At 38.4% G+C, this 18118-nt stretch overlaps 1 protein-coding gene across 1 annotated transcript in view; it reads right to left on the reverse strand.

Moving 5' to 3' along the window:
- The window catches only part of KLB (klotho beta), a 19420-nt gene extending 6708 nt beyond the window's left edge, over nt 1–12712 (reverse strand). Inside the window, exons 1-3 of the mRNA XM_009332466.1 lie at nt 12652–12712; nt 11866–12557; nt 2615–3122 (exon numbers count right to left, since the gene is read on the reverse strand). Coding sequence (XP_009330741.1) covers nt 2615–3122; nt 11866–12557; nt 12652–12712 — 1261 coding nt within the window. The remainder of the gene's footprint in view (nt 1–2614; nt 3123–11865; nt 12558–12651) is intronic.
- Nucleotides 12713–18118: the final 5406 nt, after the last annotated feature.

Below are 18118 nucleotides of genomic sequence, written 5' to 3' on the forward strand. Positions count from 1 at the left end.
AGCAGGAGGCAGTTTTGCACAGTACTTGTATTCATGCAGCAGAGTAACAAGGTACCCAGCAGTACTGCCTTAGTCAAGTGTGACATTTTACTAGCTGCTGAATGAAGAAATCAGAAAACCCAAGAGCTTGCAATGTAAGTATATGAGAAGCTGATAGACAAGGCCAGAATACTGGTAAGGAGATGAGGGAATGTAACGAAGCAACACAATGGCATGTATTTTCAAGAAAAGCAACTTCTAAATATTAAGGAAATGATGGGAGAAAGTACAAAAATGTCTGAAAACATCAATTGCAAAGCACAGAGGTGGAGAATGATGTAGAGGACAAAGCGATAGGCCAGAAGGGCCTTGCAAGTAAAGATGAGTCTTCATGTCTGCAATGAGGAAGGTTGAACAAACGGAAGTAGACACATAGGGACAGCATAAGTGACAACTGAGAAAAACCATTTTTTTCTAGAAGCATACCGAATAGAGGGGAACTAAGTTTAGTTGTCAGAGCAAAAGATGCTGTGGTACTCGAGATGGTGCATGCCTAGATGAGAATTTTTGGCTGTTTAAATGGGTAGGGACAAAAGCACTATTTTATCTATATTTTGTGGTAAGAATTAGTAGTTAGGTGGGTGATAGGTAGAGATCCTGTGGATCAGCGCGAGAGTATGTTTGTAGCATTGTCTGCAGTGACAGTGAAAGGAAAGGGCAGAAGCAGAAGTCAGGATCCTCATTGAACATTAGAGTGGGGATGAGAAAATCCTCCTAAAAACCAAGGGGATGGCTGGGGGCAGGAGCAAGGGGCTGAGGGCGCGAGAGGTCAGGAGTCAACTAAGCTCCCTGTGTCACCAGAGGTGACATCCATGGAAGCAGATCTCAGGACATTTCTGTGCCTGCTATAGGTGGAGCCTTGGAGTCCTTCTGCAGAAGTAATAGTTTCAGTATTGACAGGCATATGCATGCCACTGAGAAGCTGTAGTTTCAATTGCATCCTTGCAGCATAATCGGGGTCAGTTCATTGCAATGGTGATGTTATGCATCACGTATTTTTGTGACTCACAGGACCGTAAGATACAGACATACACTACAAAGTTTACAGCACTCTCCTTGACCACACACACACACACACACACTATAGCTCCTCATAGCCTGTTACACGTTATCTGAACAGCCACCATCCCGTTACAATTTGGCCTATATAAATGGTGTTATGAGGTTAACATGACCTAATTGATTTTGCTGCAAACAGCAAATTTATACGTGACTTCTCTGTAAGTAAAAATATGAAAATATGTTCCAAATATTATTCCTGATCAGACAAACTAAAGTTTGCTTCACAAAAAAATGCATTAGTTAAGAGATAATCCTGCATTTTGACGCAGAGGTTGAAGTATCTGCATACAGATGATGACATTTCTTGAGAAGTAGTTATTGGTTGAACACTGACCAAGTATTTCAGAAGTGTGAATCCGTGGATGGTTATTACAGCCAGGTCTGCTGTAGAAGATTCAAAAAAAGAACACACTATGGATTTTCTTATGCATGTGTCCAGAAATCTACCTGTTCCACAACTCCAAATCCAGGCCTGCATCTCGACTTTCCTGCTGTGTCAAGGCAGTATTTAAAATATCATAAACCAAACACCGGAATGTAACCTCCTCAAAATCTGGAAAAGGCAGGACATATTGCATAGTTGCGCTATGTGAAGTTTACAATTTGAACCAACTTTAAATATATCTGGAAAATCTTCATTAGGAGCTTAATTATGTTTGTCGGTGATGCAGTACTTCCTGACTTGGTGTCAGAGTAAATGATTGCTCGTGTTTTCCTTTTTTGGAGGATAAGAAAGGTTTTTGTAAAGGGATGCGAGCCATCCCATCACTGCAGTATGGCATCAGCAGCAGGGCAGCCTGCTGGGAGGATGGCTCTCGGGACCAGCAGCTGTCCCTCTCCCAGCACCGAACCTACAAACTGGATGAGGGGGAAAAGAAATACTGGTTTTGCAGAGGCTTTAGGTACTACAAGCATTTATATTTCATACAAAATTAAATCTTTTGCCTTCAGAGAGCCCCCCTGTATGCTGGCTTTATGAAGGGAAAATATCAAGATTAAAAGTGTGTCTTTAAAACACATTATCTCTGTTTGGCATGTAATAAACCTGAAGAATCATCACCCTTCTCCTGCTGATTTCCTTCATGCATTTTACATTGGAGTAGGACCCCAGCGTGGCAATGACAGTCTGCAGTCACTGTCTTGTTTTCCTGCTGTCAAGGTATGTACCTCCACAAAGGTTTTACAGCTGGGCTACCAGCAGTGAAAAGTGATATCCAATAGATTTGTTTTCATTAATTTCTGACTCAGTTTTGCACTTATTTAGTTTTAAAATCCAATGCAGATGTTGGACTTTAGCTTTCTGGGACAGGGACTATGGTTTTTTTCTGTGTTTGTACACCACCTAGCACCAGTAGATCCTGATCCATGACTTGTACTCGTGCAGTGTAAATAATTAATAATTAACTTATTTGCCATTACATCTTTTAAAAAAATGATTAAATCATTACAGAGCTAAATATCAAATGATCTGAAAAAGCTCTCTGAAAATCCAACAACTAACTTGTGTACAAACCTTGTAAAACCTTATTAATGAAGTTTTTCATCATGTAGATGGCTGTGGTGTCATCTGTTTTCACATGGCTGTCAGTGAACCAGCCATTCTCTGCAATCAAGATTCGAGGACTGTTGTATTCCAGTTTAATCCAGTTCAGTACTTCCCTCAAATTGAGTGACAAATTTTGTCCCATTTTTGGTAGAGTGTTTGGAGGCTTAAAGTTATTAGGACCAAAGGAAAATGCGAAGAAGTCAGCTGTTCCCTTTACGTAGTTTTTCTCATCCTCGGTAAAGCGTGGCAAAAATGAGAATTCATTTTTCAGTTCTTCTGGGTAATCACCGTCCCCATGGATGGGTTTAGCAAACCACCCGAGTACTCTCTCCATAGACTGCTGACATTTAGAAATGTCCAAAGCATCTTCCGATTTGTTAGGTTCGATCCAGTGGGATCCCAATACTATGGACATCATCCCCTTCTGATATGGCTGAAAGTGTTTTTTGTAGTTACGCCAAACTTTTGCATGAGCCTGATGAGAGAAAAATAACATTAAATTGTAACTCTCTGATAAGTCTCCATGTGCGTCGGCAGCTAGACAGGCAGGTAGCTGCATCTGATTCACTGCAGACTTCTATGGAAACATTAACAAACAGTTAAGGCACGCTAATTACCCTGCACAGTTGTCATGGGCAATGACTGTTATACTGCAAGGTACCTTAAGATGGTGCTAATGCTCAGTATCTCATGTGCACTATTCCTACGATACATTAGGGCTGTGGCTTTTTGCCTTTTAACATAGGTCTAAATGTCACAAGAGTTCCCAGCAGGGATGTGAATAGCTGTTACATGGACACTTTGGGACTAAACAGCTGTTGATGGTGGGATTTGAACTCTGTGATCTAGACAGTCCCATCTAGGTCTTTCTTTGTCAAGCAGTGATTGCTGATACTGTTAAAATTTTAAACCATCCTTACAATTTTTCCATAAATTATGCATCTCAGATCATAGAATCATAGAATAATTTGGGTTGGAAGTGACCTCTAAAGGTCATCTAGTCCAACCCCCCTGCCGTGGGCAGGGACATCTTCAACTAGATCAGGTTGCTCAGAGCCCCGTCCAACCTGACCTTGAATGTTTCCAGGGATGGGGCATCCACCACCTCTCTGGGCAACCTGTGCCAGTGTTTCACCACCCTCAGCAGAAAAAATTTCTTCCTTCTATCTAGTCTAAATCTACCCCCCTTTAGTTTAAAGCCATTCCCCCTTGTCCTGTCGCAACAGGCCCTGCTAAAAAGTTTGTCATCTTTTTTATAAGCCCCCTTGAAGTACTGAGAGGCTGCAGTAAGGTCTCAAATGATGTTTCCTTTGTCAGTGTTGGCTCTGTGCTATTAACTGCTCTGTGCTATGGGGGTTACCTGGATTTACTCCGATCAAACTACATCCACCCCTTCCCTCTTCTTGGGATACACTTCCATTTGTTTTAGTTTGTCCTAATCATATGAGTAAGTGTTCAACTTTTGATATTTGCACAGTCCCTAAATGTAAAAACTTGGAGAAAGGACCCAGCTGCAAAGTTTGAACCCAAATGTCAAGTTTCACCTGTGGTGAAACTACTTCACAGGTAGTTCTGTGTGAGAATTTTGATCCAGGATTTTAGTTCATTTCTTCTTTGAAGCTGCTATAATAATAAATTTTCTGACAGTACGTGCAACAGCACAGAATGAAGTTTATTCATTTTAAGTAGAGAGCAACAACACTTTGGTTTTAAAAGGAAATTTGGCAGCAGTATCTCATAAGATCTATTGGGTATGGCATGTTTTAGTACTCATAATTGGCCAAATATTGACTGTCCTAGGACAGACAGAAGTTTGCTATTCATGTTAGTGACAATGAAAGCATACCTGGCATCACATCTTAATTCCATTTTTCTGATTATCATCATGTTTTAAAAAGCTTAACATTGTCACACACAAGAATTACCTTCAAATGTCATATTGTTAATTACTTAAATAAGAGAATACAGCAATGAAAAAAGAAATACATGGGAGACTGAGGAACCACTAGCATTGCCCGAGTCCCATGGGAAAAGGGGAGAGCTAGGTTGTCAGAGAAGGGTGACTCTGGATCGCAGCGTGAATCACACCAGAGGATCTGACACAGGGGAGGGGAGCTGACCTCTCCCAGCTACGGAGTTGTCAAGTAACTCAGGGTTTACCTTATTCCTGAAGTGTGGCTTTATACTCTTAAGCTGGAAAGAAAATAACTGTTTGCACCCAGAAAAAACATTGAGAAGCATTGTGAAACACTCAGAGTGCCGAGATAGACCGGCATCATTACCAAGCCAAACAGCATTGCTTACCTTTGACAATAATTTCAGTTAATTTATCTAGAAACACACAGCCTTGACAGTTTAAAAAAACAAAAGACCTGATGCAGGTAGATATTTGGTTAAGCTAGGGAGTACCGAAGAATTACAGTTTGTGAAATTTTGTGTATCAGTTGTTTATGGTTTCTAAGGTCATGCTCGTAACATTTGTTCAAGGTCTGTCTTTGAAAATACTGATAAAGTAACATTAACCTTTGAAATGCAGGTTCTGTAGCTGAAAAGAGAAGTCAGCAAAATTGTACTCATGAGGCAAATTGCAAGATACAGTTAAAATATTATAAAATGGATGTCTTACTAGTCTCATCAGAAAATTCAAGTGCCATCTCCTCAGTTACCCTCACCGTCCTCTCCTGAAGGTCCCTCCAGCCTGGGATGGCTGCTGGGTCCAGGCTTGCTCTGTTCTCTGCCTCTAGTGACTTCTCACCTGGTTAGTATATTTTTTTCCCCAGACACAGGCTACTAACACCACAGTTTAATCAAAAGTATATGGTTGTGTTGGCTCAACAAGAAAAACCCTGCTGAAATCAGCTGTATTATGCACAGTGCCAAGTAGCATGACAATAGCACCAGGTAAATCTTAGCAATCACACACTTCTAGGTGAAGTGGAGAAAGATGGCTTTGCCAAAAACCCAACTAATTAGAATGCATTATTGACAGGTAAAAGACAATCAGCGACAACTCATTGTATTCATACACACCTTCCAGAGGTTGATTAGAGGAAAGTAAAGTTACTATTAAAAATATTGTCTACCATAGAGAATACAGCCATAGGTATGATTCTACAGGAGTAGACCTCAAGTACAAATAAGTACATTTAATATGAGTCAAGATAGGATCCCCATACACAAATTCATATGTGTCACTGATGACTCTTAATTCTAAAGGTTAACTCTATTGAAAAAATATTGTCACTCTGTCTATAGTAAGGGTTTTTACAGACGTAGTAGAGACAATAGCATTTGCTTGCCTATAATTCTGTTCTGAGTTGTTAATTATTTGTAAAGCAGCTTAACATTCTCAGATGGAAGGTGTTCACTAAGTGCAAAGTATTGTTGGTGGAACAACTGATTAACATAATTTGTTTTGTAAGACCACATATGAAACAAACATAAATTCAAAAGCTGTATCATATGTCAAATTGACTATTTTGAGTAAATCTTGACTAATCTTTTTTCAGTTAGAGTTTAATCCCTAATCTTTCACTTTCCTTGTTAGATCAAGGACAAATGTCAAGGCTAAGTACACAGTGAAAGCAGGATCAATATTGTGTATTTATTCTAGATATATATGACACATTAATTTCAGCATATTTTCCCGGTATTAATATAGAAATTATACTATAGACTTGAAAGTCACAGAGAGTGCTAAGTCAGTTAGTATTAACCCTGTAAAAAGGCTGGATACGTCAATTTAATAAGATCAAGACAACAGTATTGTTCTTCTCCTTGAAATATTCTCATACTCCTTCAAAATCTGATCCTGTAATTTATCATATACGTACACAAAGAGCTTACTATTGAAAGACCAATACTTTCAAATTCTTAAGATACATTAAAGTCAAGCAACTTTCCTTGAATGTCTCAGCAATGAGCACACAAAACAATGTCAGGGGTATATGGAGTTATTTTAGTGTGCTGGAGAGAAAGAACATTTAGGAAAACTAGAATTAAAAAAATGCTAATAAAATGATTCTGGCTTTGTGTTTAATTGTTTGGTTTTTAAACCATGAAGAGCTAGAATACAGAGTCTAATGATGATGGTGTTAAACACCACCTTAGAAGAAGGGCAGGTGCGTGCAGCTTATTTGGAGAGTATATTTCAGTTCAAGGCCCTTTTGGTCTGTGGTAAAGATGCCATGTAGTCAGTAGAGTTAAAGCCCTTATTTTGCGAACTGACTCTGAAGCTCAATACTTGTGAAGGAAAAAAGGGCTCTTGAGATGTTGGCAACTAAATTTCTAAGAGAGTGGTTTGAATGACTGAGGCTTTACCATCAAATTTGTTGTATGCTAACTGCCTTGCATTTGGACTGTGTTTTTCCTGATGATTTCCAAGAAGTGTAAGAAAGCTAACCTGAAAATAACAAATCATACAAAAAAAGCGTGAATTAGTGCTGAATTTTACATCATCACTGATGGCTACTACTGTTTGAAAAATCTTCCAGCAAAGACATTTACAAGCATAGACAATTCTGCTGTCCACCCTAGAGCTGTACTTGACAGAGACAGATTTCCCTCCTCCTGTAAGAAATACGGGCACTGGTGTAACTTCATCTTTCTAGATCCTGAGGAAAGAAGGCCCCTTTGGAGGAAGGGAAGAAAGTGTCTGGTTGGACGTAGAGATAAGAATTATTCCCCATTCATTCAGTAGAAATTTGTTTTTAAGGAGAATGAATTATGGGACTTCTCTGGGACACGCTCATCCAAAGGTCCCAAAGGCAGCAGCGTCCACGAAGAGATCCTGGCATAGTGAGAGCTAACAAAGAGCTGGGAGTAATGCAGCTGGGCACAGAGATGAACCTGATCTGTGACAGATCTGTATGGAGACACCATGTTTGAAAGGGAATTTATTGCCTTTTCCCAGTATGTGATATGAAGGTGTGTCCATGAAGAAAATTTTTAGGGAGATCTTATTCTGACAGTTTTCTCCTGGGCTTTTCTGCCAGATGGAAAGGAGTGTGAATGATCTTTAACAGGAAAAAAAAAAAAAAAATCCCCTTTCTGCCTGTTAGGTAGCAAAGGCAGAAGTGCCTGGAGGGCACTGTTACAGAGGACAAAAAGAAGACAGCTTGGTCTGCAGTTTGTGATCTTTACAAACCTCAATCTAAGTATAAAAGAACATAATTAGATCCAGACAAAAAGGTAATAATATATCAGCTATATATCTCATTTAGCTCCAGCCACAATGATTCATCTGCTTTATATTTTCTTGCTTCTTGTCAGATTTATTTACTGTTAAATCAAAGAAATCAATCTAATTTTTCTGTGTGCAGTTTTTTTCTTCTCTGCCTCAGTATGACAGCTGCCTCAGGAGCAAGCTCATAGGTTTTGTATCTTCTTTGATGTGTCTTTCAAATATTGCATGGCAAGTTACATGTTACCATTACTTGTTTTCCGATGTTGCTTTTGTGAAGTACAGACTCCTTCAATGAAGAAAGGAGATACACTTCTGATGGCCACTCTCTGTCTGGTATAAGATTCCACATGCTCCTCATGTTAGTGTTAATGATCATACAATTGAATAGAGATTTAGCTAAGTGAACCCCTTAGCGATTTATAAGCGTCAAACTTCAAATTTCCTATTCATTTCCATAGAAATAGTATCAGGTCCTTTAAAATGATCAGTAGCAATTATTACCCTCTGTGTATGAAAAGCATACGTAGTAACAGGCAAATATGTTTTTTAAATCGAAATTCTGAGTTCTTCTGTGGATTATTTTCCCCATGTGGATCTCCTAAGCACCCTGCTTAGCGGCCTTTGCTTCCACATTCACCAGCCCTCTTTATGGGTCTTGAATAGCAAGACCCATGTAGAAGGCAGGACGGTCTCTTAAGTAGATGTGTCTGGGGCATTCCCTTAAAAGGATGCAAGGCACAGAAGGAAAGCACACGTATTAGGTGATGCAGCATCTGCAATGCCTTGTGCTAGCCAACACCATAGGGCTCTGGGGCTTGATGAAGACAGACCAATCCTACTTTTGTTGAAAAGCCTTAATAAGGTGATTATCTACCTTATTACCTACCTGAATTCATTCACGGAAGCAGATCATTTTTTAGTCAGTTCTAAAATGCATGGACTTTTTCCTTATGCCAGCCAATTATTTGAGTTTTAAGATGTTGGATTTCTTCAGTCTACTAAAATTGGTAGTTTAAAATTAAGAGAAATTTCTTCAGCCCTCTTCTAGAGACACAAAAATCTCCAGCAACTTTCAAACTGTTTTTACAATAAAATAATCCAAAGTCCAAAAAAAGCAGAGGTTTATGGTTTGTTATATTGTTTTTGTGATTCTATGAAACTTAGCTTCAGTTTATGATTGATATATCACATAAAAGCACCCCTTTATATAAATGGTGATTAGTTCTCACAACACCGCAACTGCAACAGTGCACTAGTAAATGAAACTAAAAGTAGGACTCGTGAGAGAGCCTCCTTTAGTTTATCTAAAGGTTCTACAAAAAGGCTTGAGAATGATCATTCAGCAATTTGCTATGTAACAAGAGTGATGACCAGATTAGTTAACAGATTAAACCTGTTTTTCCTGCCCAGCATGGGTAGACCTGGTTAATGTACATAGGCTGGCATGGAGAATATTGTCTTTCAACAGCCTGTCCAAAAATGATGCCCTGACATGGACAAGAATGTGGCTCTTCCTAAAGCCAATGACATAAATGGGAATATTTCCAACAGCTTTAACAGGCTGCCAAAACCTGACAGTTTTGTTGGTCTTTTATTTTTGGGGGGACATTTTTGGTTTGCAGTGGTAAATTAGAAGGTAGCCATAATACAATGTCTGAGACACAGATTTGCATATACCAGCCCTGATGTAAAAAGCCATGTGAAGTCTCTTTAAAGAGAGATTCTTGTAACATTCCCTACGTCTCAAAGGGGAGACGTTTCACAACACATGAATCCTGATTATGCATAAATCCATTATATTAATACGATATTATCAACAATACTAAACAAACTGAACATTTAGATACCCACAACAATCTTCTGGCTAGTTGGCTTGAAACATACAATACCACCTATGACTTCTGTGGAATGACTGGCTTCATTTACATTTTATTAAGAAAAAAAAAATATATATATAGGAAGAGTTGACTCATGTCGACTGGTACCTCAAGAGCTTCCATTCCACCTCCAACCCCAAACATCAAACTCCAGTTCCTCAAATACATTACTACAAATTTGAGATTCTTCGTGAAGACCTAAAATCTTCAGAAATTTTACAGTGCCACAGGAGAGAACTGCTAAGACTTTAGGTAATGTTGATGGGGCTGTAAGAAAGATACAACATGAAAATAATTTCTGCCCAAGAATAATAAAATGCTAGTTAATGGATTGTTAATGCTGCTGAAAGTCTCATTAACTGTTTCATGGAAGTATTTATTTTATACCCAGACTCACAGACTTTAAAACTAGAACCAACTATCAGATCAAGTCTGAGAGTTAAATAATATTGACCAAGGAACTTAGGTCAGTAATTTGTACATCAGACCCAGCTGTGCTTGGCTTCCTGGAACACCCAATTGATTCTTCAGCAGAGGCATTACTCTCTTCGTGCTGTGTGCTGCTAACATGGATTTCACAGAGTGGGAAAATGCAGAGACTGCCTAGTTGGTACCCCGGTTTTGATTGTGCCACTCAGAAATGAAGGCAAGAAATGCTACAAACTTATGCTGTATCTTTTACGTGTATTGTATCAAATATATTTTATATAGCACTTGAAAATAAAAACAATGATTGAGCATCAGTTCTCTTTGAGATGCTTCACAAATCTCTATAGTTAAATCATTCTTATGCTAAGTCTGAAATCAGTGACTCAGGATGCTCAATGACTTTTCTATGTGTAAAACTTCTATTGACTGCAGTGTGAATTTTCCAAAAAAGGAGGTTCTGCAGGTTCAAGCAGAAATAGAAATGGTCAGTTGCAGAATATTTTTAAGTACTGGCAATTAATTTTTTCCCACGTGCATACTTCTTTCCGTAGGACAAATACCTTCAGATTTATTTGTTGATTACATTTATAATGTATGGTAGGTAGTAGAAAAATTCTCTCTGTGACAGCTAGGAATAGTTTGAGCAGGGGGAATTATACTAGCTGCTCTATCAAACAGAGACAGGATAGTGACCTGCTCTGTAAAGTACTTCGAGCACGACAGATGACAAAAATGCTGTATTGTATCTTGAACTGCTGTTATTCGAAATTGTTTTAAATTATAGCAAAAGAAAATAAGAATATAAGCTCCTATGCATAGGAACTAGCTATTCTGTAGAATGAAATTAATAATCTATCAGAGGAGATGCTGTAAACTCTGTAATGCTGTTGAGAATACCATGAACGTCTGCACTTTCTCCTTAAGTCCTTAGTCTGCTTCAGATTTCTCTTTTTGTCCTTCCCAAAGAAAGAATACCATGAACTGAGGACCCAGTACTGCAGCTGTTGAAACTACTGATCATGGAATCAAGCCTTTTGGATGTGTAATTCTGTAGAAGACAGCTGATAAATAAAATAAGACTGACATAAAAATTAAAATGCTGAGAACATAATGGCAATAATGTAATTCTGAAGTTCTCAAATACTGAAGGGGACATTCGTATTCTTCCAAACCCAAGAACTGCTGACCTTGCTAGTTCAGCGATAAACATTTTGCAATATGATCTTACTAAGCTAGAACTTTATATATATACACGGTATTTATATATAAATATATATATAAGGATTATATATATTATCTAGAGAGAGTATATACATACTCTATTGCTAGTAGAATTGATCCAATATGCAAATGCAAATAAATTTCATTTTAAACTGATAGAATAGTCATTTCAGTGTAGCCAAATGAATAGTCATGTCAGTGTGTTTAAGTGAAAAGAATAAAGAAGGAAAATCATGCTTTTCAATAGCCAGATTTTGTAGGCAAAACCTAGTCTAAATAAAGTAATAAACAAGCACTTCAAAACAAATAATTACTGAGTCAGCTGTTGTGACAACAACAATAAAATCAACATGAGGATTAAAAAAAGACTGCCTTAGCTAAGGGTAATTTCTTGATATTTTCACATTCCTTGATTTTTTTTTTTAAACATTGACTACATGATTGATCCCTTCCATCATTTCCCATGGCGGTGCAAGATCAGTTTGTAAAATCTTACTATACTGTACCTTGATCAAATTGTGTCCTACAGAGTAGACGGTTGTTATTTTCCCTCTCTCTCCAGGAGCATGAATACCTGTGCCATACCCATGCCAAGCAACTAAATACGGATTGTGGATTGTAATCCAGTACTTAACACGATCCCCAAAGGTCTGGAAGCAAAAGGTGGCATAGTCATTGAAGATATCAATTACTGATTCATTTTTCCATCCCCCGTATTTTTCCTGCAGCATCAAGGGCAAGTCCCAGTGGTACAGCGTAACCACAGGGTCAATATTTCTGTAGAGTAGCGAGTCAATAAGGGTGTTGTAATACTGGAGTCCTTTTTCATTGGGAGCTGCTACCACTCCAGTAGGAAAAAGCCTTGACCATGAAATTGAAAACTGGTAAAAAGTAACTCCCAAAAAATCCAGAGCAGACAAATCTTTGTCCAACAAGGTGTAACTGTCACTGGAGGCATCTGTGCTGTCAGCATCCCTGAACTCCGAGTGGATGAAGTGGTCCCAGACGGAGGAGCCTTTCCCATCCTTTCTCCAGCTGCCTTCCACCTGGAAAGCCCCCATCCCTACACCCCAGAGAAACTCTTTGGGAAACGTGTCATACAAAAACATCTGTGTTTCACTCACGGGGCTGAAGTAGGGGTCCTTTTTCCACACAGATCTTCCCTCTCCAGCAAGCCCAGTAACTATCCTTATGAAAACTAATGTCCAAAAAGCAACAAACCTCTCCATAACGTGTCGGCCACACATTATGCCAGTTTATAGTGCCAGTGTTAAAAGTCAGATTTCCTGCACTGACGCTGAAAAAAAAAATCCATTCATCCAGCGGAGTCCCCGCCGTGCAGACTGTCTTCATTTGCCACGAACTGCTGGAGTGTCTTATCAAAGCTTCACTAAAAGCTTGTGATTGTAAAAGGCCTGTCAATGATTAGCTTGAACTGTGAGACCTAAAACGGGTCAGAGAACGGCGTAATTTTTAGGGAGGTGGCCTCTGTATGACCACTGAGACACCTAGCTGGCTTCTTACTGCAGGAAAATAGATTGCCTGAACAATATAAACGCTAGTAACTGATTTATCATTATTTTAAGCTCAGTCATTCAGGTGGGAGAACATAGGTGACAGAGGGTGCTAAGAAGCTATCACATCCTTTATTCCTCGTGCAGCTGTATTTCAAGGAAATGTGGCAGAAATATAATTCAGACTACATAGTCTCCAATTAAAAGGTGATTTATCCCATCTGTGTAATTGGATGGCTGGAAGGGCAGTACGTCATTCCTCGGTCCTGCCCTGCTCAAACATGCTACTTCTGCTGGAAAATTCTCCCTGGACTCGTGGGAAATTTTGCTGTGGACAAGAGATATACACACATCCCACTAATTATATAAAAGCGCAAAGCAAGTCAATATTTCTTTCAAACACAGGCAACTGTGTTTCTATCCTATATAAAAGCCTGCTGTACAGCTCTACATACAGCAGCAGTACAAAATTAACAGGGGTCTGTTTCAGTCCTTAAGCAATTTCCCTGGATTTCTTCAAATAAACACAATTAGCAAAGATAATTAGCCCCAAAAGATGCTATTTCAGTATTGATTAATTTAACAATCTTGGTATACACAGCTGGGGCATCAGTACAGCGAATATCTTACAGAGCAGTTATGCAATGTAATTTCATCTTTTAACATATTTCGAATTATAGCAAAACTACATGTGTTGAGATATAGTCCATTTACTCAATACAGTATGACTGATGCCTGCCATTTTTGCTTTTCTTGAGGTACAGTAATATAAAGTGTATCCACACGTAGACCACAGTCGCTGAAGAGATTTGCAGAACAAGATAGCAGTGTAAAGTAACTTTACATGCAAGAAAGATATGCACTGAAATCTGAATGTGGGAACAACTTAGCACCTAAGTACAGCACTCTGCTTGAATGAATTAGGCCTTCTTGCATGTAGGACATGAAAGTCCAGGTGGACTGCTGGGCTACGGCCACTTTACTGCTCCTGCTACCTATGAGAGCATGCTTGCAGCATTGTATAATGCCATTGAGACATACCTTTAGTTTAACAATAAAGCTGATTAATCAATAGAAGATGGAAGACATTTTATTTTACGATAAACAACAAAACCCCAATGCATGTTTGTAAGCATTTCTCTGCAGCGCTTTTACAAGAAACAGTTTCACCACAGATGAAGAAGAAAGCTCCCACTGACATCTTCTGCACTGCTGATCCCTGCTGGTGGGGTAGCCATGCATCTAACACGAGTCTGTCCCACGTAACAGACCCAGAACTCCCTCAACTACCTGAAGTAACTGATCCACGCTTCTCAGCCAAGATCCTACTAAAGGCAGCTTGGGAAAGAGAGGAGCAGATAGGGACTGTACCAAGTTGGTCTACAGTATATACTGACATGTTTCTTTTTTTATTCTATGGAATAGCATTTTAAAATGCTAATTTGGATAGTTATTGCATGAATATAATCCTTCTATTTTAACATTTAAAAGCTTTGATTGTATGTATCGCACTTTATGAAAGAAAACCCAAATACAAGTCGTTATGGATGCCACTATACTTCTAAAGCAGTTTGTTACCATGATTACTGGATGTTTGAGTTCAAAGCACTGACAGCTCTGTAACACCATGGCTACGTATTGACAAGGTAAAGACAATAGGCTTCTCCCCACTAACTACAGCAGAGTTAGTACCACTGGCATCTTCTTGCAGACAATGTGTTGCATCTGCACGAGATGTGAAAGGTGCAGCAGACACTTGTGCTCCAGGATGCTTGATCCGGACAAAGTTATGAACTGGATTGCTTTCCTTATTACCGATATGACTGGGAGCATGCTGTAATCAAGGTTTGAAAATGTTTTCCAGTACAAGACTCTGAATCCACTTTCTTACTGCTTTGTCATATTTAACTGTTTGGGCTATAATGTTACTTGATAAAGTTGAAGAGCAAACAATTTAACTGATGAGAGTCATCTAGTGACTTGAATTTGAAAGGAGGTTTTGATTAGCCGAGCAAAGAGTTGGGGAAAGGAAACAGTGTGACTGTTAATTTGGAAAACAATCAGCACAGATGAGTGAGATGTGATCAAGGGCTGTTGAGAAGTGAGGGTGCAAAGGGAAGGGAAGAGGAAGGAACTAATTATTCCAGTAGCTCAAATGGCAGAGTTGGTACAGACTCCAACCCTGATGCTGTACATGGACGTCAGCATGATGCTGCACAGTGGGATTTCCTGCCTCCGGCCATGCACTTAATGAATCTGCTTTCAGAATGAATCAAGGCTGGGAGAGGCTGTGGTCTCCAGGGCACTTGCCGTTACTGTTACAGTAGTTGGGAAGCCTAATGATTATTCAGTTCAATTCTTAGCTATCAAATTTCCTTTTCTATCTTTGCCTCTGCCAAGGCAAGTGATTCAAATTGTGAAACCAACTTTTCACTTGACCGTTGATTATGTATTCTCCTTGTTTAAGGGGCTCAGCTCTAAAACCTGGGGTTTTATCTGCAGAAATGACGAACACATTAGTCAAAAGGAGTTCTGAATGTCTGCAATGTTAGGCTGAGTATCCAAGTTAAGACACATTCATTCTGCCTAGGTATGCAAACTGAGAGAGAAAAGACCTGAAGACAAAGTTCACTTAGAAAAAGTGTAATGTTTACATTAACATCAGCTGCTCAGCTCTACTAGTGTTAGGTGCTCAAAAAAGTGCAACTTATGTAATTGCCCTCAACAGTGTGATGCAAATCAGGAACTTTTACCTTCACCTTATACCTTTACCTTATACAGCAAAAACTGTCTGAGATGGGATCAATTCTTTTCTAAAGACACATAATTGTGATGGATACTATAGAAAGCCTAATGTAAATAGAAACTAGACCACAGATTTACAAAGAATTTTTGGAATTTTTGGTCTGCAACAAAATGCTAATTCTTGTTTGTACAATGTGAGAGAAATTTGAATTTTTTTTTAATAGGGACTCTAGTAAGCAGAATATTCCCTACAGGATTCCTCAAAATAGAGCCTACCATCTAGTAAATGAGTATGTTAATGTCTATTAATGTTATGAAAAAATACAGAATTTCACCTGAAATGTCAATTTCAGGAAACATATTGTTGTTACATTTTTATAATTATCTCAGCACTATAATAGTATACTTCTTTAGGGCAATTCCTAACCTCTGAGGTCCTTTGGACACATACGAAGTTCAGCCTATCTCTGTTCCATTATAAAGATTTCCTTAATGATCAAAGTGTATTCCCCCTAAAATGCTTGAAAAACACTGCCGTATGGGCTCCAAAAGTACTATGTTACAAGTTTACCTGCTTTATACTTCAATTAGATTTCAAATAATTCAAAACACAAATTTTGTAGAGCAGTAAATAAAACATTGCTTCAAAAGTTACAATAAAAGTTGATTTCAATTTCAAAATTGTATCAACATATCAAAATAAAATTGAAAATAAACAAGAAAATATTAACAAAAAGAAAAGACTATTTTTTATTTCCCAATATAAGAAAATTTATTTTTCTTATAAACCTCCTCCTCTCAATAAACAAGACAAAGCCTTCACTTATAATAACAACAGTAGGACTGGTTTTGTTCAATAGGGGAAAAAACTAAAGCTCAAGAGTTAATATCTCAATTTTTTTCATGTATTTTGGAAAATAACAACATAAAAAGACAAATAGTCTGTCATTTTCAGAAAGGTAGAAAAGTCTGTTTTTTTAAATTGGTTGTCTTAGTTGTAAATAGAGTGATGACACTGAGTGTACTTTAGCTACTTTTTAAAAAGCAGTACTTTTAGTTGGGTAATATGCCTTTAAAACATGACCCAGGGTCAATTATAGACTCAAAAGGGGTAATTGCCTTCATTTTATCTTGCAAAGCGCATCATAATACAATGAGTATTCAGTTTTGTTTCCTGTGGCAGAGCAAGGTTTTTCCCACTTCCAGTGGTTTCATAGCCATGCACGGAGAAACAGAGGTATCCTCTGTCTCCCCACCATACTCCGGAGTTAATTATAGTCATTCCAGGTATTCAGTCTGATCTCTTCATAAAGGGTTAAACTCTTGCCTTCCAAGAAACATGAACATGTCACAAGCCCACAAGCAGATACTGCTCTGCTGGATGTTATTCCAGGTAGCTTTATCAACTACAAATAGAGATAACCACCTGCAATAATTCTTTTAGCATTATTTAAACAGTTTGTCTGGCTCTTACAAACGTCAGCCATTTTAACTACTCTTTAGGTCTGGTATCAGGAATACACACAGCTTTAAAAATTACATAATGAAAATTAAATACGTAAATACAAATATATTGCTGGAGATGTTTTTCTAAAGTGATACCAGTTTTGTTTGCACAGCCATTATAGTTGAGTGCATATGAAATAACTTACAAAACAGGCTGGAAAGCACAGCCTGTGCTGTGGGTCTGCATTTACTTGCTCACTCTGTCATGTGTTTCTTATGCAGAAATCCAAATTCACAAGCCATGCTAATGTTGAAAATGTAAGAGTCCACCTGACCATGTGTGTTCATAAAAGAACAGTAGCAATTTCTATACAAACAGGGTCTTACAATTACTTGAAGTCAAATTTAAAGAATTGAAGAGGAATGGTAATAGATAACATTAAAATTAATGTTTTCTCAGATCGGACAAAAAGATCTGACTTTTATCTCTATGTAATTATCTTTGCTGGAGTTTGACCATGCTACCAAGTAGAGAGTCTCTTGTTCTTGGGGGAAAAAAAAGAAAATGGATACAAATGACAGCACTGGAAATTGCACTATGAGACAAGTACAAATTGAGCTTGTACTCTTTGCTTTTTTTAAACGAGTGGCTTTCTAAACCAACGGCAATATTTTTAATGTCACAAATTCTGTCTGTCCCCCCCCTTCTTCTCCAAGACTAGCAATAATCAGCAATTCAGTTGGTTGGCAGAATCTAAACATCAGACAAGTAATTATTGAGAGGGGAACTGTTTTTATTTGGTTTGCCCAAGTTTATTTCCTCCCAGTGTTCAGCAAGTAGAGGGAAAAAATGGAAGAAAACATACAAGATTTCATTAGAAATTGATTAGAAATTAGATGGTCAGCGGGTGCAGACGGAGCATAACTTTCCAGTTTCTCTTGGACTCCTCAGATGTAGATTCTGAGCTCGCCGAAGCCGTAACGCATGGGAGAAAATACTGTAGCGGAATCAAAGCCCGACACTTCCTGCACAACCGGGGCTGAGGAAGGGACC

Source organism: Pygoscelis adeliae, unplaced genomic scaffold, assembly GCF_000699105.1.
Source record: "Pygoscelis adeliae isolate BGI_AS28 unplaced genomic scaffold, ASM69910v1 Scaffold59, whole genome shotgun sequence".
NCBI lineage: Eukaryota > Metazoa > Chordata > Aves > Sphenisciformes > Spheniscidae > Pygoscelis > Pygoscelis adeliae.